Here is a 23,921-nt window from a genome sequence, read left to right on the forward strand (position 1 = left end):
CCGTGTATATTTGTTAATTTGATATGTATCAGGAGATGATCCCCCCTGCCCCTTAACCTAGCATAATTTCAAATAGTGATATATTTTGGTTGCTAAACACTAATAAGACTTTGGACCACACTAAATTACAGAAAATTTTTTTAAATGATTTTTATCATAATTGAGTCATAAATTCAATAGATGTTGACTAAATTTAATGAAGGAATCAATCCATTAAATCATAAATTAGCACAAAACAGTTACTTTCAAGGGTTTTAAAATCACACATAATTCTTCTCTCTTCATTGCCTATGCAGTATTGTGATGCATGTGGAAGTGAGGAGGGTAGCATGGAATAGGGAATGCAAAGAACACTGAACTGGGATTTAAATGACCTAATTAGCTTTGAGAGTTTAAGCAAGTCTGTTTGCTTTACCAACCTCAATTTTTTTTTCATCTGTAAATTGAGAGAGTTAAATTAGGTAATCTCAAAAGTCTCACCTGGCTCTAAAATTCTGGATATAGATGTAACTTTTAAAAATTCTTTAAATAGATAAAGCAATTTCAGATAAACATACATTTATCAATAATTCAAAAACCTCATTCTATGTAATAATTCAAATCTTTTCCAATAAAACTGTTATCAGTCATGCCCAAATAGTAAAAATAACAGATTCATATATAGTTTTTTTTTACTTTCTCTTATCTGCTCTATAAGAAATAGGTACAAGAATAGAAAAACAAAGGGATACAGATATTTAAGCACCTACTTTGACATAGTACTGCGTATGTTGCTACAATACTGTACTTATTTAATAATCTAGGTATTCCTTGAATATTTAATGATTTTGTCAAAGTAATAGCAATAACATTAAAGACTAAGTTTATTATACATCATGTATATAATGTGTAAATTACACATTACATTTATTATATAATATGCAAGTTCTGAGAATGGTTTGTTACATAGTCTTGGGCAAGTTATTCATAGTTCTTTAATTCTCATATTTCTATCTCTGCTATGAGAGGGTTGGAAACTACATGATCTGTTAAGGCCACTTTATTGAATCCTAATATCTCCTAAAGCAATGTTTTCTATAGTCTAAACTTAATCTTACTTTGTATTTTTCTATAAAAATGCAAAATTTTGTCATATATCATTACAGAAAGTTTTCAGTCTTAGGCACTTTATCTTTGAGCATTTCTAATTTAAATTTGGAAGTATGGCTTACAGTGTTTATAAATTGCTAAAAATATGTAGGTCTTAGAATATGGGGAAAACAAAAGAAACTAAATGGTTTGAGTATGAGTATGTTCCTTAACTAAAAGGCTAATTTTAAAAATCTTACTTTTGTCATATATTTTTCTTCATGGAATATCGTCATTTTTAAACAAATATCCTCAATATGGTATTTTATTTGTTTTAAGTTTTAATTACAATAGAAGTCTTGGAATTTGAAAGACAAATGCATAAATTCACTGAAAGAATTACTGTTAGGTTAATCACATAAAGGCATTTGTGGTATTGAACTGGAGTGGTCAAAAGAGTAAATTTCTCTGTTTTCATTTTCATTTGTCAAATGAAAACTTAGGCACAATGTATGTATTGTCAAAGAATTTCATATGTTTTAGCACACTCTCATAGCAGCATTATTTATGATAACCAAGAGGTAGAAGCAGCTCAGATGTCCAATGATGAATGAATGGATAAACAAGATGTGGTATATACATACAATGGAATATTATTCAGCCTTAAAAAGGCAGGAAATGCTGACACATGCTATAATATAGATGAACCATGAGCAGGACATTATGCTAAGTGAAATAAGCTAGCTACAAATAGACAAATACTGATGATTCCATTTATATGAGGTCTCTAAAGTAGTCAAATACATAGAAACAAAGTAGACTGGCAGTTGTGGGGGTGGGGGTTGGGAAGTGAGGAGTTGTTTAATGGGTACAGAGTTTCAGTTTTGCAGCTTAGCAACCAGTGTACTTAACACTGTTGAACTATACACTTAACAATGGCAAAGATGGTAAATTTTATGTGTGTGTGTGTGTGTGTGTGTGTGTGTGTGTGTTTAACACAATTAAGAAAAGAATTCTATATATTATGCAATTAATATGATAGCACCGCTAGAAATTATCTTTCTTCAGTGTTCAGTGGTAAAATAGTTGATTCTTTTATTTTTTCAGCTTATAGTAAAATGGCTTTATAAAGAGAGTACATAGCTGTTATCTTAAAAATAATTACCCAAGGGACTGGAAAGTAGCAGATAACAAGGAAGACAAACTTGCCTTTGTATTTTGCTTTACAGCTTTACCAAGAACTTCATAATAGCCCTGGGAGGTAGGCCTGGCAAGTATTTTTTCCATATGTTTAGAAGTCCTTGAGAGTCATAGAAGCTAAATAACTTGCGGATGAACATTATAGTAGAAATGGGTCTAAACAGGTTGTTTTGTCTCTCTGTCACATTAGCCAAGCAAGAAAGCAATAATCAGTACTCTGACCTATGTATCGTCTTATTTTACCTTATCTTATACTGCTATCTTATCTACATGATATCACTATTTAGAATACTAAATCTGAACAGTTATAATACCACTAGAGAAAATTTAAAGAAAGAGGAATGCTCAAAGGGAGTGTAAGGGCTATTGTATGAGATTAAACTAAGAAGCGATATTTATTTATATAAATTTATTTATACCATGTACATGAATACATATAATTTACATATAAAATATAAAAAGTGGTATTTTTCTTGAGAAGGTGAAGTTTACCTCTATATGATGGAAAAGGCCAGGACCATAAAACAAGTATATTCAAAGTGAACTATGAAAGTGTTTGCCAAATTTCATAATACAAGAACTAGAAACTGTTGTTATTTGGTGAAAGGGAATAAATTTAGGATTGACAGTATTTTACCCAGTGGATATTCAATTTATAGAACTGTTAGCAAGAAAAGATTTTGGCCAAAATTCCCATTAAAATACACATACACACTCTGACCGTATCTTCAGTCTTTTTTTTTTTTTTTTTTTGCCAGAGGGAAACACTATTTCAATTTTCCTAAAGCCTTAAGATCATTGACAGCACTTAAGGGGGATGTTTGGACTCTGAACTCCCAGGTTAGCACAGAGAGGAAGTTTCATGAATGCTTTTTCTGAGACCAGCAAAATGCGAAAATTGGGTGAGAATGAAACCACTTATCTGCATTCTATCTTGGCTTCCAGGGTAGGAGGCATTAGTCTTCTGTATCAGTACTGTATATGTATAAAAATATTTCCCCCCAGACCTTATCTTGCTCTTCCCATTGACATTGTTTCTCTTTTCCCTATGAACTGGCTTTTATGAATATGTCTTTTTTTTTTTTTTTTAACCATGAATTTAGATATCATTTGCACATGGTGAAACTCACTGCTATTTATTGAGCTTCTAGTTTGGGACCATTATGGACTATAAAATGCTGTGGTATACATTGTGGTATACATACCTTATCTTCTATAGTGTTGATAGCATCCCTAAAAGATAGGTATTAACTAGTCTGTGGTAAAGAAATAGACTTCAAACTACACAGCTGGAAAGTAACAGAGCTGGGATTGATTCAGGATCTTTCTCCTTTCCAAATAGTGACCTTTTCATACAGCATTACAGCCTCCCTATTCATCCAACAAATACTGTTTTATTGTCCAGTAATATTCGTGAACCTTTATTGGATGCTTATTGAGTGCCAGGCACTGTGTCCAACGTTTTATATGTATTTTCACATTTAATTTTCCCATACCTTTGGTCTAGGTACTGTTATCTCCATTTTCCAAGTGAGTGAACTGATTTTCCCTGGATCTTATCCATCTAGTACTAACCCTCCCAAATTCAATCTCAGAGTAATCAGTCTTCAGCTTGGGTCACACACTGAATCACTTACCTCATCTATGTTATTGTCTTTTCTCCTTTGCAGCCTCTGAAACCATCTCTATCGCTTTCTGCTGGGAATTCTATAATTTCTCTCACTTTCTACCTTTATCTTGATCTTTGCTTAGGCAAACTTGGAACCAAAATTCTTTTTTCCTCTGCTTCTTAACTCCTTCCTCCATGCTTTCAGGCTCTTGGGTGACTATTATACAGCTGAGTTATATAAAATGTTTTGCCCTCTCTTTCCAACCCTGTGCTGATTACTCTCAGGCCATTTGTTCCCTCATACCTTCAGACATTGCATTGCAGCTTACCATGGCTCTGCTGGTGAAGGTCTTCATTCCTTCCTGTCTGCCCATCACACTCCAACCTCTTGGTTATTTTTTAACCCAGTTTCTTCCTGGTCCACCTCCTCATTCTGCAAGAGCTTCCTTTTCCTTACATTCATCCAGGCACTCTTTCAAGCTCAAGCCATCATCCTCTTTCCTGAATACATAGTGGCTTAAGACAGAAATTTCCCCTGCTCATCACCCTGACTCAATAGGAAACTGATCTAACTCTCATTTATCTACCACCTTCAGAGTTTGTATTTTATTTCTAGAGTATATCTCAGATCTCTCCTTGTCCCATTGTATCAAGTTATATGAAGACCCTTTCTCCTCTCTTTCTGCCTTTCACCTCACTGATACTCAAGCTCTTACTTGGCTTGGAGATTGTATTAAGAATCACATTTTAAACTTAATTTAAAAATACAAAAAGAGAATCACATTTTAGACTAGAACCTGGAGGAAGCCTTATGGTGTTATTTAATTTGTCCCTGTCATAGAGATAAGATCTTTTGCAAACTCTTCTTGATGACGGTTATCTACATTTTTCATTAAAAATTTCTTTTAACAAACATTTAAGGCTTCTTACGTACTAGGCACTGTTATAGAGATACATCAAGCAAAAAGGGCTGTGGCTCTGGTCCTCATGAGATTTACAATAAATGAAGGAAGACATGCCTACCTCCTTAAAAAAAAAGACAGTTTCCCATTGGGGTGATTTTAGTGCAAAATGTGATATTGAATAACCATTATTTTTGCGATGTTAGTAAAGGCAAATGGATTTTTAACATTATTGCCTGCATATTAGTGATTAGTAACCAAGTATAAAAAAAGGAGTTAATTTGCCACTGTTGGTTCTAACTTACTAAGAAAGAATGAATAGTTTTAGAAAATAATATGTCATACATACTTCTTGATGTCTTGAGTATACTCCCGAAGCTACTTATTATTTTTAGTTGGTTGTTAGACTTGTGTTTTTCTTTCTTTTGTGGTAGGTTGAATAGATTTAGATGTTGTTAGAAGAGAGAGAAGAGGCTGACTTATTCAGGTAGACTCTAGAAACAAATTAATCAAACTTTTATGACTTGATTATGTGTTATATAAAGTAGGCCCACATTTCTAAGAAGACTAGAGGAATTCTTGGATTTTAATGTGTAAATCACTTGGAAATCTGATTAAAATACAGATTCTGGCTTAGTAGATCTGGACTGAGGCCCGAGATTCTGCATTTCTAGTATAGTTCCAAGTGATGTTTTTCTGGTGGTGCATGACCACACTTTGAATAGCAAGTGAATGAAGTTCTCCTAACTTCTTTGATGATATGCTGCTATGTACTACCATGGAAAAGGAAGAATTTAGAAATGTCCTTCAGCTATTGGCTTTAAAATATATTTAAGAAAACTTAACAATGGCATGGCTTTTTATAGAACATTCAATTGTTTTTTGCTCCAGCAGGGACTTTGTATATCTTTTAGAACCATAGTGATCAATAACTGTTGCTCATTGTAAGAGCAGTTTTGGAAATGTCTTGAATGTCTATAGTAGCAGTAACCATAACAATAATAATTTATTTTCTGGATACTTTGTGACCTCCATTTCAGTCTGCTAGTGCTCGGCCATTTGCTGAGTGCATCTGCTACGCAAGCCTTTGTGGCTATAGATATAAGCAATACAACCCCTGCCTCGTCAGGAGTGGGACACAATGAAGCAGACAGTGACAGGACAGTTGCATGGTATGATAGAGGTAATCACAATGTGCTCTAAAAGTTTCAAAAGAAATGCATATTTAATACTTTCATGTACAAAAAGAGTTAATGTCAGAGGATCTTCCCACAGAGGGTTTTCAGTTTGAGCCTCAAAGCAACTCTGTGATTTGGACCATCTTATTTATTGCCCACATTTTACACAGGAGGAAACTGTGGCTCAAAGAGTTTTGGGTTCTCAGTCATTGGGCTAGAAAATGACCTGGTGAGACCGGAATGCAGTCGTTTGTACATCAGGTCCTGTTCCTCGCCCCTGTGCCACACTCCCTTTGCTCCATGTAACTTCCCAAGACCTCACCCAACTGGAATTATTTCCTACTGTAATCCTGTGCTTGTTCTTGTTAATTCTAGGAATTTAGATGTTCTAAAAATTAAAAATTTTATTCATTTTTTGGGGGGGAGGGGAGATGATGACCAGTTTAGACTAATTCGGGAAGAAAGTTCATGCTGACTGGTAGAAATCCTGAGTTCTAAAAAGCTTTAAAAGATACCAACCTTTCGGGGGGGGAAAAAAAAAAAAAAAAGAGAGACCTAATATACATAGTGGCAATTTGTTATAAGAATTACAGTTGTTTATATATAAGCGGAGGTTTCTAAAGGACTTGGGTTACATCAAAATATTGGATGGATTACAAGTATTTTATTATTTATTAAAATGTGGCTACATTTTCTTTAAAAAAAGGCGTTTTAAAGAAAATCCTGTCTAAATAATTCAAAATTCAGAATTAGACTTGTTATGTATTTGCTTTCCCAAATATGTTATAAAATGTATATTCTTCTAAGTATGTAAATTATAAATAAAATATTCTGTCTTCTCAGTTTAAAGTTTTCCCCTAAGATTAATTATTGATGATAATTTTACTTTAATTTGGTTTAACTCTTATTTTAGAAGAGCAGATGATCTTCTAAAAGTGGTTGAATTATTGTCAATAGTAATGACAATGCCAACATTTATTGAGCTCTACTCTGTGTCAGACACTGTACATATAGTACTGTATTCCTTCCAGCAACCCCCCTGTTATCATCCATAAAGCTGGAGAGATTAAGTAACTTGCTCAGGTTTATTCAACTGGTAAATGAGGGAACCAGAGTTCTAATGCTGGTAGTCTGACTTGAGAGTCCATTTTCAGAACCTAGAGGTCTCCTCTAAATCAGGAAGAAAAGGCCTAGAAGACGTCGAAGGGCTCAACTTTCAATGGGAGGAGCTCAGATTATTCCTGATATAAAACACATTTGTGTAAAGATTTGAAGTGGAGAAGAAATTGCTTGCAGCAAGGCCTCCTCCCTCCCTGTCTGCTTGGCTGATTCCTCTTTTATTTTTCAAGAAGCTGTTGAAATGTCTGCCCTTGAAGTCTGCTTTGTCTCCTATCTCCTGTCCTAACATTGTTCTTAAGACTGACCTCTGATATTGCACACTCATCCTGCAAAGCAATTGATTTTTCATGTCTGTTTTCTCCTCTAAAGGACCAAATAACTTGCCCCAAATGACTTAAATCAGAAGAGGTAGAGAGTCTGACTTGAAAGTCTGTTCTGTCTGTCTACCATGCTGTGTGATTTTAAGAAACATCAGGTTAAAAATAAAAACCTATTGAACAGAAAGAACAAACTAATCAAAAACAGACTTACAAATATAGAGGACAATCTGGTGATGGCTGGGGAGGGGGTTGGGTGGCTGAGAGAATGGGGCGAAGGCTTAAAGAAGTATAAATTAGTAGTTGATAGGTGGTCAGGGGGAGAGTGAGTATGGCATAGGGAATGCAGTTAGCATTAATGTAATGGCTAGGTGGAGGGCTAGAGGAGAGAAAGAGCAATTAGGGAGATTATTTTATAAGCTATATAAATGTCTAACCAATGTACTGTGAACTTGAAACTAATAAATAAAATAAAACAATTATTAAAAAAGTAAATAAAATTAAAAAATAAAAACCTATTGGTGGAGAGTGTTCAAGGGAAGCCCCATTTTGGATGGACAATTTTTATTCCCATTTTTTTTATGCAAGTGTAATGTACACATAATAAAAGTTATCTCTTTTTAGTGGAAAGTTTGTAAGTTTTGATGAACAAATACAGTTGTATAAACATTCCATGGCCTTTTCATACAGATACACTTGTATGATTGCTGACCAAAGTAACGTTTATAAATAATTTAGTAATCAGTCCCACTTGGTATGAGCTTTATGAAATGGTCAAAGTGTTCTAAATGGAAACTGTTTCCCAAGAAAGAGTTAACCCTTGTGGAAGGGTTAAAGTAATGTGTCTTGGTAGCTCTTGTTATTAAAATAAACTTTCTTGCTCCTGAACTTTATTTGCTTTAATATTTAGCTTTAGGTTTACTTAAATTTAGTTTAAAATTCGGATAGGGAGCTCATTACCAAAAAAGAGAGCTCTTTCTGCTTACAGAAAGAAAAACCCAGTGGTTAGAAATTTTCTGAATTTAGGTATTACTTACCTCCTTAAAATTTCTTTTCATTAGTTCTCATTCTATACTCCAGACATAGAGAATAAATCTAATCTCTGTTTAGGTCTTTTAATAGTTGACAAGCCCTCTTTTCAGGCTAGACATCCTTATAACATTCCCATACTCCTTGTGTCAAACATTCATGATCCTAGAACGGGTCTGCTAGATGTAGTACCTAGGAAAGTATAAAACTTGATTTGTTTGAGTATCTCTTGTCCTTTTTTTCTGCTGAGGGAACTTTGGTGGTAGGTCTTTCTTATATTCTTTCCCTTGAAGGAACATGATTGATAGTCACAATTCTATCTTAAAATATCACTTGTACCTGTAATTTAGAAAGAAATTGGGACATTTTTCTCCCTTAAAATTAATGGACATGTTGACTGAGTGGTACTGGAATAGTTGCTAGGATACATGAGGTGGATGCTTCACCTTCTTGGGCAAGTCTCTTGACCTATCAGAATCTTATTTTTATTTAAGATAAAGGGATCATTTCTATATCTAAAATTCTACAACTCTAGTTTAAATAAACATTTACATGCAACATGCAAAACTTAAAACTGTTGATAAGTAGGCTCAAGGTAAGAGTAAAATCACTAAGATGTGAAGGTATAAACATATTAATAGTAGAAAATACAAAAAATAAGACAGTTTGACAAATAAAATAAACTAGAGTCAATTTATATTTGTGCCATACTGATCCCCTCCAAAAAGGCTTTTTAAATAGAGAATTTCCGAGAATGTTACATAAAACCCGTTTGCATCTTGGTATTCCTTAATGATAGAATTTGACTCTAGTGAAGGTAGGAGGGATAGGGTTTTAATATAATTTTCTCTCTTTCTTTTTCCTTAATAGATTCATTGTATGTAATTCTATTCATAACTGTGTAAGATTAGGATATTGACAACATACTAGACATATATTTCTTTTTACTCTAATATGCATAATCTACATTTAAATTCAGTGTAACTCAAATGACTAGGGCATTTAATTTAAATGTATTATTTAAAAAAAAAAAAAAACTCAAAAAGAGATCAAACCTGTGGTTACCAGAGGTGAAGGGTAAGGGAAGGGGGACTTAGAGGAAGGTACAAACTTCCAGTTTTAAGATAAATAAATACTAGGGATGTAATGTACTGCATGGTGACTATAGCTAACACTGCTGTATGATACACAGGAAAGAGAGTAAATCCTAAGAGTTCTTTCTCATCACAAGGAGAAAATTTTTTTCCTTTTTTTTTTTATTGTATCTAAATGAGAAGCTGGATGTTAGCTGAACTTACTGTGCTAATCATTTCACAATATATGTAAAACCATCATGCTGTATTTCTTAAATTTACACAGTGATATATGTCAATTATTTCTCAATAAAACTGGAGGGAAAAGCAAAAAAAAAAAAGCAAGCAAATGCACACATCTTTTTTAGAAGAAAGGCAACATAAGTTATTTAAACATTTGAGTTAATGAAAAGGTGAACAATTCATTATTTTAAGGTTGTATAAATTATGTAAAGCTTCAGTATTAATGATTTTTGTTTACCATTCTAATCCCTCATCTTTTTTTGTTGTTGTTGTTCAAAAACTGAGTGATGGTGAATTTTCATCTTATTGTATGACACTATTGTGATGCACTCAGTTCTTTTTAGTGGAAAAGGGAACATATAAAAGAAATATAGGACATATGAATATAGTACTCAGGAGTATTCAGAGAAATAGCAATGCAAGTAATTCAGAAAGACACACATAACTGCAAAGGCATGGAGAAATTTCATGGAAATATTTTTGTAGGATGGGAGTTGTTATGCTGTGTTTCAGGTCATTGACAATTACTACAACTTCCATAATAATCACTGGAGGTGGAATTTTGAAAGCTCTCTGACCTTTGTGAACTGGAAGGGCTAATTTGAGAAGGATATGGTAATGAAGTGTGGCCTTTTATAGGCCGAAAACAGAGCTTTGTTAAGTGATTGCTGAATGAATGCCTGACTTGCATTTTGGGGCAAAGAAGTGAGAGCATTGCATTTTTTTCCTGGAGAAAGTGGTGTGGTACATTAAAGACATTGAGCCTTATAGAGCACACATGCACTCACTAAATACTGGGTTGAAGTGTTGTTGACTTTAGGTTAAAGCTGTGTGCCAACCTAGAGGAAGATCTGGGAAAGACTGTAGGAGAGGGCTACTGCACACTGAAGAAACCTTGAATATTAGCAAATGTACTATTGGATTTCACTGCAGGGATAGAGTATAAAGGACTAATAGGACAAAAATTATCCACTCCTCCTTTACTCATCAAATAAATGTTTAGGCACCTTGATAGGCCTTGCGATACAAGAATGAAAGACCCAGCCCCTGCCTTCAGGGAGGTTACATTTTAAAGGAAAGTCACAGGACAGTGTGATGAGTGCTGTAATGGAGTAGAAATGTACAAGGTACTCTGGCAGTGCAAAATAGGTCCCCTGATGAGTGAAAATTGATGATTTTCTTGATCCAATTTTCCTCACCTCCAATTCCATTCTTTCTCCTAATTATTATTTTTAAAAGGAACAATTTTCAGAAGTTAAAAAAAAGTGATCCTAAGGGATCACCTTGTTTCTTGTTACTGAAGAGATAGTCCGTGGAATATGCGTTTCTTAAAAATGTTTTACTTGTGGCAAAACTCTTATAAAATTGATTCATAGTTGCATATTTGAATATTAACGGACAGTTGATTCATTTTAAATGAAATAATGTTACATGTATATTTACACATTTGTAAGTAAATGATTTATAGCTGTAGAGAAAAGCCCATAAATTGGTTAGTTAGGAAAGTTAGACAAATGTCTTGAATGTGGTGATTAACATTTAAATAAGTCATAGAACTATAATGATCTCTAACTTAATCCCCTAATGTAACTGTACTCTTGTCTTCAGTATCCAAAATATCGTAGGAAATGGTTTCCATTGCCCACAATGCTTCGGTTTACTAATTCTTTCCTGCTCTTAGGCATAGGAGGGGGCAGCTTCCAAACTGCACTGAAATATTTTCCGTGTTTAATATGGAAGACAAGTTTCTCTTTAAAATATTTATTTCTATGGAGTCTTTTATTAACTTTTCATCCCGAGCTTGTTCTGTATTTTTAGTGATCTTTCTTGTTCTCATTCTCTATGTTTGTATAAAACGACATGTGCTATATGTCATGAAATTTCATTTTCAAGGCTGCTCACAAGAAATGGTCTTATTTCCTTGGCTTTTATGCCCTGTATTTTTGTTGAGACTCAAAGGACAATGATCTGTACGTGGTCAAACCAGGAAAACTAAGTCGAAACCTTATAATTCCTAATAAGTTCATTTAATAAAACATGTATTATCTAATGAATTTTATGTTATTTTGTTCTCCCTGTAGATAAACGTGTGGAAAATTGGCCTCTGATGCAGTCCCCCTTGCCTACACTTTGTATAAGTACTCTTTATCTCCTATTCGTGTGGCTGGGTCCAAAATGGATGAAGGACCGAGAAGCTTTTCAGATGCGCTTAGTGCTCATTCTCTATAATTTTGGGATGGTTTTGCTTAACTTTTTTATCTTCAGAGAGGTGGGTTTACTAAAGTCACTTTATAATGCTCCAGGGTTATTGGAATTTAAAAACTGAGACTTTGTAAAACCAATCATTGTAATATCGTACTCTAAGATAACTGTTAACTATACTAAAAGTAAATGTTATATTATTGACATTTTCCATTTTTGGATAACAAAAATATGAAAGTATAAGACAGTTGTTTAATATGGAATTTTGAAGCAGACAGACTGAATGCTAAAATAACCCTTATTAGCTGTTCTGACATTGGAAGTTATAAAACTTTTCTGAGACTCATTTCCTCCATAAAATAGGGCTAATACCTACCTACCTTCTATGGTATCAGAGACAAAAGTGAGATAATTTTTGCAGTGTTTAGCACATATTAAGCACTCAGTAAATAATTGCAGCTATTTATTTATAATTTTTATTCAGCAGTTTCATGTTTGTCATCTATGAAAATATGCAGATGTAAAATACCAATTTCAAGTTAAATCCTATTGCATAATGTCATTGTATTTTGAGTTGGGAGTAAAATGAGCTAACTGTTATACAACATTGTTGCTAATCATCACATACTTTTCTGGTCACCAGCAAATTCTTCGTGACATTTTGGAAGAAAATTCTAAAGGTTAGATTGACACAGCTATTTTTAAAGATAAGAATGAAGGAAATTTGTTTCCCTGAAGACTCCTCGTTAACATTCTGTATGAACCCAGAGAACTAGCCTGGTGATGCTGGGAAAATAAATAGCACTCTTCTTTAAAAAAAACAAAAACAAAAACAAAAACAAAACACCTTCTTTTAATTGACATCTTAGACTGCAGAATCTCAACTTGGTAAAAAAACTTTAGTTTATTTGGATACTTTTACCTAATATGTTAGATGCACACCATTCTGAATCAAGAATAGAAATCAATACAACTTAGATCTGAGTCATAGTCAATCAGAATTTCTCTTAATGTTATGAAATGGACAGAGCTGGTGTCTCAGTCCAGAGTTACATGTGATTTTTAATTTAGATTCCAATCTCAGATAAACTGACACAGTAAATTTTACAAATTCCAACACCTTTAATATTTAATGTATTTGAATTTTTTAGTTAATATTGCTTTTTAAAATAATTTGAAATATTGCATATTTAGTTTTTTCAAATGCTGTATCTACTAAAACTTTACTCCAAATATTATTCTCTTTTTTTTTTCAGTTATTCATGGGATCATATAATGCAGGATATAGCTATGTTTGCCAGAGTGTGGATTATTCTGAAAATGTACATGAGGTCAGGGTAAGTACATTAAAAATACTTTTAATTAGTCAAAGTAGGTTTCATTTTATAGTCCTCAGCCTGTGAAAAATGTACTTTTACTATAGTGGTAAGAGTGTACTGGATTGTTTTGAGTCAGTAAAGCTATGCTTTTTTAAAAAGTAGATAATTAAAAATTGGTTTTAATACCTCCATTGTCTTTCATTTGGTGGTGTGAGAGTGAATATGTGTTGGATTACTAGAATGCAATACTTAAAAAGAGTTCCATGTTTAGTGTAAATATGATAATTTCAGTTTTTGTTTTTGGTCAAGAGTAGAAATTCATAAAGAGAGTCTAATTTATTTGTTAAGAAAGTTTGAGGAAAAACAGCATTTATAAACTATGTAATATTTAGTAAATTAAGTCTAGCACAATTTGTATAGTTATAGACTAAGTTTTTATTGTATTTGCAGAAAAAGAAACCACTAGTAATATAATGTTATCATATTTTGCCTTCTAGTCACCTATATTAGTAAAATTACCATTTTACTGAAGTGGAAGAAACAATAATTATTTTGTTAAGTATTTATTGAACTCATATACTGTGGTTCATACTAAAAATTATATACACATAAAAATATATAAAACATATGTTATATGTTTCATGGTACATATAGTATATGTAGTAATAATATAATACGTAATAGCTTCCCTTGAAAAAATAGCTTTTTGGCATTGGAGTTGGACAATATAAGTATCAGTATTCATCAGGACCCAAGACCAAACTGCTTTAATGTATTTATCATTATATATCCATGCCTTCATTTCCCTGTTAGACTTATGTGCTGATGAAAAAAATCACCCTTTTAGTTGTCTTATTGGTTTTATTCATTCAACATATATGTATTGAACATCAATCATATACAGATAGTATGAGGGACACTGGGTGCACAGTTGGAAAGAGAGAAGAAATCCCTGCCTTTATGGAGCTGACATTCTAGTGGAGGGTGGATGAGGCAGATAATAGTCATGTAAATAAATGGTTAACAAGAAAATGAAACCTCTGATGTGACAGAGAGAATGAGGGGACCACTTTATATAGATTTGTTGGCTAGGAAAAAAGTTTCTTCTGATAGCTGCATTTTCAGAGAACCTCCGTAGTAGAGAGCTGACTTCTGTGGTCTTGCTTGGTTTGGGGGAGAGGAAAAGGAAAAAGTGTTGAACTTAATTTCTTTGAGGACAGTGCACTTCGAAAAATCCCTTGAGTGAAACAATATACTAATGTTTTTAGGATGAAGGTTTAAAAATACCACTCTGGTAATTGTGAACCTACCTTCCTAGAATCCATAAACAGTCTGTTCTTTTAGAAGTTAGCTAATATGAGAAGTGTAATCTAGGAAGAGGAAGAATCAGATTCACAATGGATTGCATTTGAAATTTTCCTCTCTCTTCTCCTTTCCAATATTAGATGTAGTAGAATAAATATTTTACTCAGGACTCATTTTTGTATTCATTGTTATGTAAGAAGAAGTATCACTTTTCATTTTGATGTAACTATTCAAAGGTATCTTATCTAATGCAGTTTACAAATGGAAGATAGGAATTATTTATTACTATTCATGAATTGTGGCTAATTTAGAGAGACCCAGATAAAGGGAAAAGTGAGACATTATCTCTTAACTTCTAGATAAAGTTTGTGCCAAAATGGTTATAGTTATTTTATTTTAAAGTACTAATATAATAGTGAATATTAAATATAGTGTTGCTGTGATTCGTTAACTATTTCAAGTCCATTTTCAACCATTGTATCGTTTTCAACAGTATTATTACCCAAGCAAATTCAGTACATAATTCTCAACCTGTAAATACAAGACTTTGATTTTTTTCTTTGGCCTTTCTCTTTCCTCCTTGCCCACACTTTATGTAATTTGGGTTTTCAAAAGCAAAAACCAAAACCAAAATAAACAAAAACCTGTGATAGCCAACATATGCAGGTATAAAATGAGGAAGGGTTCTATCAACTCTAACACATCTAAGCCTGTCTATGAAGGAATCTTTCAAATCCCTTACACAGAGAGGTTTATTCAGTTGTGTGCTGCCTTCTTTGTTATTTATACATAGGATATATGCGATAGAAAATACTTGTCATAAAAAAAGTTCTGTTTGGGTTACTATTATAGTAAGATTCTTGTAAAATAAAACATGTGTACAGAGGTCACCTCTCACTGGATCCTTAGGTACTTAATCTCAGCATGCATAGTAATCTTTCTGCACCATCTGGTGTCTTAATTAGAGCCCAGGAAAAGAAAAGACTTATTCATGTAAGCAGGATTATATTTATGACCTAGGAAATTTTGTTTATTTGTTTCAGCCTATCATTTTAAATATTTTACTGCCTAATACAGACTACTGTGATTATACTTACTTTGTCACATATGTTAAAGTGACAGAGACACTAAGAGACCAGTTGCTATACATAAACATACTTGTAGGAATATCTGAAATATAATATAGGTTGCACATGAACAACTTAAATACCTTTACAAAGTAAATATCTCAGTGGCTCTATCAAATTGGAAAACATAGCAAAGTGAATGTGTTTACAGCTCTATATTTGACAGTTTGTTAGTATGTGAATCCAGCTATGTAACAGACAAATTTTCTCCAAATTGTTGGTACAGAGTAGATATAGATTTGGACTCTTTTCTTTCCCATTTTTTCCCCCATGGATTGCTGCCTAGGTTTCACACCTACTTAGGCAAAAATGATTCCATGCCCCCTACATTTTGTGCAATGAAAATTATTTAGGATTTATTTACAATAAGTAGTAAACCCTAGGATAGTGTCATTCTGGTATTTATACTATGCTTATCCTTTCTTTTTACAGATAGCTTCTGCTCTGTGGTGGTACTTTGTATCTAAAGGAATTGAGTATTTGGACACGGTGTTTTTTATCCTGAGGAAGAAAAACAACCAAGTCTCTTTCCTTCATGTGTATCATCACTGTACAATGTTTACATTATGGTGGATTGGAATTAAGTGGGTCGCAGGGGGACAAGGTGAGCACTTCCAGGAACATATCTGAATGTTTTAAATCATGTAGCTATGTTGGGTGGAAAGTAATTGAGAACCTGGGAATTTGACTTGGTTTATAGTTTACCAAGATATAACTTCTCAGTCTGAAGGTTCCATCTCCAGTCCAAGCCCAGAGCCCACTTCTGCTCTAAAATAGGCCTTAAGTCAACCTGTTGGTTTTTACTCAAAATAAGTACTGTTGTGTTGTGGACATGTATATTGGCTCATCTAAAGGCAATGAGACATTTACAAATCTATTTAAAAAATTATATGTACCATGACATTTTCCCCCCAAGAATAATGTAATGAAAAGCAATATAGGCAATAGTGCCCCCTACATTTTGTGCAATGAAGGGCCTACTTAGCTCGCTGGAGTACCCTACTTAAAAACTTGCCACTTTAAAAGTTCTTTGCCTTTGAGGAACATCCCTTTTTATTTATATGTTAAAAGACTGAATCTAAACTTAAAAAATACCTAGCATGTTCTGAAGAGAAGACTTGTACTATTTTACAACTTTTATTCCTAATCCATACTCAAGATTAAGGATTAGAAAATAATGTGGATTCATTTATTTCATGTCCAAATGGTTTATTGCCTAATGAAGTTTCCTGTATTTGTAATTGCCTCTATTTTCCTAAAGCATTTTTTGGAGCCCAGCTGAATTCTTTCATCCACGTGATTATGTACTCATACTACGGCTTAACTGCATTTGGACCATGGATTCAGAAATATCTTTGGTGGAAACGATACCTGACCATGTTGCAGCTGGTGAGTTAAATGCTTCTAAAATTTCTTCTGGTACAGCACTGAAAATGTTTGAGTTTATTGATTGTAAAGTGCTGAGTCATTTTCTGCAATTTTCTATTAGAAAGTTGACTCGGTGCTCCAGCAATGAGAGTTGAGGCTACTTGGCACTGAGCTACCCGTTCATAGACCTAGACGGTCACAACCACTGCTTTTTAAATGTCCTTAAAAGCCTAGACATAGCTCTTGTCTCTTTAAGAGACATATTCTTTAAAAATATCTGTGAAGAGGATGAGTGAAGATATAATAAGCACACCACAATTGGTACATAGACACATAGGACTAGAGAAACAATATAACTTCGTTTTCAGGTGAATTTTTTTTTTTTAACTTAAAATGTTATTACCTCTTTTCATCCTGCCATTGCTTAAATTTTCTGTTTGCCGTTCTATTTTTCAGTCCTTGTTAATAGATGCCATACATTTAGAATATAAAAGTTGAAGAAAAGGTATAGAGAGAACCAAGGAAGAGGTGGCATAAAGGAAGGGAACAAGGACCAGAGGACTCCTTTTCATTCTCTACCACACAGTCCTTAGAGATCAGAGTTAGGTATTTTCAATTGCTGGTCTTTAGAGCAGACAGTTTTCAGCACATACCCCTAGTAGGACTTCATGTCACATGTGGGTGCATCAGTGTAACATTCAGAGCTAGGCACTAGCTCAATAATCAAACTGGAAATCCAAAACCAATCTGGTAGCTATTCTTCAAGCCTTGGAATTTATTATAATTTCCTTTAATCATAGTGTGTACACAATTTTATCAGTGAATCACATTTGGAAATATTATCCATCTCTGCTTTAAGTTGCTAAACAGCTGGCTAACCAAACAGGAAACACAACTTTTGGGGAATGCTGGGTATGAAGTATTCATTTGTAACCAAAATGCTACAGGAAGCTTCCTCCAGTTTTTGTGTAAGTTGTTTGTACAGTTTGTGTAATTCATTTCTCTTAGTAATTAATAAATGGTACTGAGAAAATGAAGAGATGAGAAAAATCATGTGAACTTTTTATATCTATTTTGTCAGAGCCTACACCTGACTCTCCTTGAGCCATGCCATACTCAATCACACCCACGTACACACTCTTTTTCAGTGATGCAGGTTTTAAGAACCATTGTGAAATCTAAAGTTCTTAAAAATCTGGATTTTTCCATGGAAACTTTTAAAAGTCATTTAGTCTGACATAAATTCGGGGCTTATATGAATAAATTATTTTAATAATATTTAATATAATAATTAATACTGATAATACTGTCCTTAAAAGAGAAATCATAATTGCCTATTCCAAATAGGATGTTAATTTTATGAAGGGTAGTGTATTTCTAAGCCAGAAGTTTTCACAACAGTTAATCATGTAAATTAATCTTGTAAAAAGTTAACCCTTGTTAACACTATGGAATTCATAATTTTTATTTTGAGAATCATTCACTTACTAATATATCAGAATTTAAATTGATTTCCTTATATTAATTAAAGGCATCTTAATTTTGGCTTTTCTTCTTTAAAACTCTTAAGGTTGAAAGTGATTCTCTTTACACTTACTCTCAAATATCTACTAAATTTTACCAAAAATCTTAGTTTTTAAAGGATGATATTAACCTTAATGTATATCACCTGTCTACAGTTTTGTAGGAAACAAATAATGAACCATTTTGATAAGCTTATTTTTGAAAGTATGTACACCACGTTACTGACAATTTTGCAGAAAGAAATCAGTCTAAAAATGTGGGAGGAAAACAAAACTTGAAGAGCCTACAATTCTCTTTCTTTCTCATGCCATTGACATTCCTGCTCATTAGATAATATTATTCAACATTATTCAACAAATATTCACTGAGTCTAGCCATGTGCCAAGGGCTCAAGAATCATCAGAACAACATAAGGTCCTGCCCTTTGAAGTTACATGCTAGTAGAAAGATGGGTGATCCAGAAGTCACCAAATGCAAAAGACAATTTTAGATAGCTATAATTCTTACAAAGAAAAATAAATCACATAAAACGAAAACCTTTTGGTTAATGGGATTGACTAGGCCAGTTGGGTGGAGGTACTTTAGTTCTAGTCATCAAGAAGCCCTTGCTGAGGAGATGGCATTAGAGCAGAAACCTGAATGAGAAGGAGCCAGGTGTAGGAGCCAGAGAACTATTAAACTTTGGACAGTACGGCAAAATTTGGGTCTATCTTAGCTAAATAGAAGATTCCGATGTTGTTAAAAGTTGTTTACTATTCACAATAAACATATGCTGCATGTTTTTTTGGTTTGTTTTTCAGGTTCAGTTCTTTGTGACCATTGGGCACACAGCACTGTCTCTTTACACTGATTGCCCCTTCCCAAAATGGATGCACTGGGCTCTAATTGCCTACGCAATCAGCTTCATATTTCTCTTTCTTAACTTCTATGTTCGGACATACAACGAGCCTAAGAAATCAAAAACTGGAAAAACAGCTGTGAATGGTATTTCAGCCAATGGTGTGAACAAATCAGAAAAACTAGTGATGGAAAATGGAAAAAAGCAGAAAAATGGAAAAGCAAAAGGAGAGTAAATTGAACTGGGCCTTAACTGTTGTTGACAGTGAGGAAGCTCCCAATTTTATAAAATTTCAGGGAAAACAGAAGCAAATGAGGGTTTGGGGGTGGGGAGAACAAGCAAATGTGCTCCTATGTATTAGTAACCTTTAGATTGAGTAAAGTGTTAAATATAGTACCCAGATGTTTTATTTATGAAGTTTTTATTTTAAACATTTTTTTTTATTAGCTTTGATGTTGTCCAGACCAAAGCAATTATTATGTGACTTCGGAGGTTCTCCCTCAGTTCACATCCGTTTGTCTAATGCATGAGATTTTTCATGTACCTTACATGTAGTCATTCTTCAGTCTGATGATCACAGAAACACAATCTTTATGAGTTTTTTGGCTAAATCACTAATTACCTACTGATTAAAATCAGTTACCTTACATTTTCTGGTCCAAAGCTGGAAATTTGCACATTTGAATTCATTTGCTGACTGGAATGGTCAAATCTCTCCACCTCTAGTCTGAGTACATTTTTGGTTGTAATTAAATTTTAAAAATCTAATGATCTCTGTAGACTCTTGATGATGATGGTGTTGGTGAAAATAAGAAAGAATTACAGTGAAATGCTTGCTGTCTGGTGACTCAGAGGTCACCATAACTTGTGGTACAAATCACTGTGGGAAACAATTTTTGTGATGAAAAGGCAGCCTTTGAATACTTCTATTATTATCAGAAATATATTATGAAAATTAAAATTATTGTCTGATTGGAACATGAGACAACTCATGTCTTTATTAGTAAAATCATAAAATAATTGCATTAATGTGCTGTTAGAAGACAGTATGTTGATTTTTATCAGACTTTCCTTGTTTTGATTTGTGGCTGTTAACGATTTTTCATATGTGGAAATATACCTACCTCTTCTGTTGGAAAGAACATTTAAAATTAAATAAACTTTAATTAAAAAATCAAGGAGTCCTTTAACATAAATTTTAATATTAACTTTTGAATCCACTAGTATTTTCTGCTTTTTCACAAATAACATATACCAAACTTTGCTGTGAAACTACCCTCTTTCAATGTGTTTAATTTTCGAATGATTTTTTTTTTCATCGTGACGAAGTTGCAAGATCTTATTAACTAGATCTGAAGTGTAAACCCATTTTGGTGCAATATTCTTGACTCCTTGGTGCTAAAGACTATTAAATTCAGTGCTTGATTGTTACAAGATGTTAATTGTTAAGACACAAAATGAATAAAAGAGTAGTTGGAACCTGAAAGTTAAATTTGCTATTTACAAACTCGCTATTTCATGTAATATAAATGAACAACTGGAAATTCACTAGGAAAGAGAACTTGTACACTGGCTTATTACATAAGTTAAATTGATAGGGAATGTTAAACAGGGATCAATATGGAAGGAGAAAATGTGACCCTCCCCCCCCCCAAAAGCATGAATATTTCTAAGTATCTCAACATGCCAAAACTGCATATTCAGGATGTATGCGTTTTGGGTACACCAACGATTTCAGAATAGTTTGTAAACTATGAAATAGTTATCATGCATTAAAATTATATACTTCTTCCAAAGGCATGCAGTCATGAGAATTACAGAAAATTTGCAACACATAGGATAGTTTGGTATAAGAGGATTCGACACCTTTGTTTTTGCTGCTCAGTGTATGATGACCAGAGATTTGTAATCTTTGTGAACGTCTGCGCTGGTTCCCCAGAGCTGTTCATGCCCTGCTACCCGATTTCAGCACAATAAATATACTCCTTTTGTGGGAAAACAGTATTTTGTTAATCTGTTTATTATAATGTAAATTATCTGCTAGATGCTATTTAGTCAATTCAGTTGTTAATATTCCAAATTATACCACTTTCGAATGCAGAAAAGAAATGAAACTAGAACTCGGATGTCTACAATTTCTGGTAAAAATATTTTTTTTATGGTCGGATATTTTTGCTTAAAAATTAGTTACCTTTGGAAGAGCTTTTGGATCCAGACACAAAACATATCATTTTCTTCTACTCTTACATTTGTCATTTCAAATGTAAGCTTTAACACTTTTTAATGCTGTAGGGTTTTTGTTGTTCTAAAAATAAAGTGGAGGAGCTCTTGTGTTCTTATTTTTAAATCATCCAGTCCTCACTGTACCTAACAGTTCCTTATCAGAGATGATTTCCAGATGTGATAAATATAGCCTCTTCTAGTAGCTTTCATAATTTCTCTAACATCACACTAAGTGTTATGCCTCAGACCTAAAAATCAGTGAAAGAGGATTGCATCTCCTTTTTGGTAAAACTTTGTCGCTAACTAAAATGTTTTCTTATATAGAAAACAGGAATTTTTATTAAATATTTGCAATGACTAGAAATACCTGAGGCATGTAACAGTACATTTTCCAATAGAATTGATGACCGTAGCCCTTTTTTTCTCTTTTCTGTGTTACTCTTGACTCTGTTTTGCTGATGGACACTGACCGATGACTAGTTTCAGTATTCACATTATTTATTTAGTCATTCTCTTTCTCTCTTTCCACACACTCTCTAAGCATTCAAAAATGTTTTCATATGGATTATTATGATTCACTTCTTACAACATAGAGTCTAGTTGTGTTTTGTAGATTATTGGGAATATTTTAATTTACAGATGTTTCATATATGAGACTCAGTTACCCAGTAAATAAGAAAGAATTTAGAGGTGGAAGTGATTTTTGTTCTCTTAACTATTTGACAATATAACAATTCAGGCATTACATATTGACTGTTGAAGCTGAACTTTTGAATCTCACCATCATTAGAATGTGACGTCACACTGAGATGTTCACACTCTCTCAGCTCTTTCCTTGTGACCTTAATCTCAGCCAGCTGTATTCATAACACTGTCTTTATTGAGAAAAAGATGACTGCAGATGTATGGGATGAAATGTGGGTGCTCAGTATAGACTTGGGGGACTTAGGATCCTGGTTGGTAAACAGTACTACATAGTTGACAGGCACCGTGATGCTGAGCTGCATAAACAGGAGCCCAGCATCTGAACAGTAACCATGAAACCTGCATAATGAGACTGGTCACCTGCCACTCAGCATGCAAGCAATTCTGACACATAACCTTGGAAAACAAGTCCTTAATAGTGGGTTTTAGAATCCTTGTTTAATCTTAGGTATTTTAGGCAGATGACATCTGAACAAGAAAAATAGTTGTGAAAAGGAAGAGAAATAGAAACAGATTGCTTGTTTCAAAACTCCGTAAATCAAGCAAGTATTAGGAGTTGGTTTTCCTAACATAAAGTACAGAGAGGAGGCATGTCTGTGAATAAAAGGTCACAGCTTTTTATTATTTTTTAGGTTTTTAAAATAGGAGGATGGAACAACAACTTTACCTTCCCGAAGGGATTTCAGAGATCTAAATTAAAAATTATAATTGATAATATAGAACCACTACCAGAAGAAGATAGATTCTAGAATATATCAGTAGAAGAGCATTGTGACTTATGAAGAAGGTGGTCAAAACTGTCTTTAGATGACGATTAATTAACAGGAATTTTAGGCTGGCAAGGGATGATATGAGTTACCTCTTGGAGTTCCTTAAGATTTATAGGTCTAGGTTTTGCTGTGTGCTTTGAGAAATTAAACCCTTTTTTCCCCTACCTGTCAAAAAAGAAAAGATGATATACTGCCATTGTGACAACATGGATGGACCTTGAGATAATCATGCTAAACAAAATAAGACAGAAAAAGTTGAGAACCATATGATTCACTCATATGCAGAATATAGAGTTGAAAGAAACAAATGAACAAGACAAACACAAAAATTGAGACAGAGACAACAGTTTAGTGGTTACCAGAGGGAAAGCGGAGAGGCAGTAGGTAGAAGGGCAAAGGGGGTCAAATACATGATGACAGAAGAGGATTTGACTTTGGGTGGGGAACACACAATGCAATATACAGATAATATATTATTGAGTTGTACACTTGAAACCTGTATAATTTTATTAACCAATGTCACCCCAATAAATTTAATTTAAAAAGCTAGGTCTCAGGTCTTTTTTCTTTGTCTTTTTCATTTTACCACATAATGCCATGTTTACATGTCCACAACTGAACAAATTTTCCTTCATACCTTTATTCCTTGGAGATCCATCTGGTCTTAAATAAAAATTCAACCGGAATTTTATTTATCTTATTCTGATAGGTGAGGTTCTCCCAGGGAATGTATCCTTAAAGGAGTATCTGCTTTGAGAATAAGTATATGCTGAAACACACCACTTGATATCTATCTACCTAA

At 33.5% G+C, this 23,921-nt stretch overlaps 1 protein-coding gene across 1 annotated transcript in view; it reads left to right on the forward strand.

The window, feature by feature from the left end:
• Positions 1 to 21,420, forward strand: part of ELOVL4 (ELOVL fatty acid elongase 4) — a 27,400-nt gene extending 5,980 nt beyond the window's left edge. Inside the window, exons 2-6 of the mRNA XM_011364904.1 lie at positions 11,820 to 12,007; positions 13,197 to 13,277; positions 16,124 to 16,295; positions 16,953 to 17,080; positions 19,384 to 21,420. Coding sequence (XP_011363206.1) covers positions 11,820 to 12,007; positions 13,197 to 13,277; positions 16,124 to 16,295; positions 16,953 to 17,080; positions 19,384 to 19,656 — 842 coding nt within the window. The 3' untranslated portion in view covers positions 19,657 to 21,420. The remainder of the gene's footprint in view (positions 1 to 11,819; positions 12,008 to 13,196; positions 13,278 to 16,123; positions 16,296 to 16,952; positions 17,081 to 19,383) is intronic.
• Positions 21,421 to 23,921: the final 2,501 nt, after the last annotated feature.

The sequence above is a fragment of the Pteropus vampyrus genome, unplaced genomic scaffold, assembly GCF_000151845.1.
Source record: "Pteropus vampyrus isolate Shadow unplaced genomic scaffold, Pvam_2.0 Scaffold102, whole genome shotgun sequence".
NCBI lineage: Eukaryota > Metazoa > Chordata > Mammalia > Chiroptera > Pteropodidae > Pteropus > Pteropus vampyrus.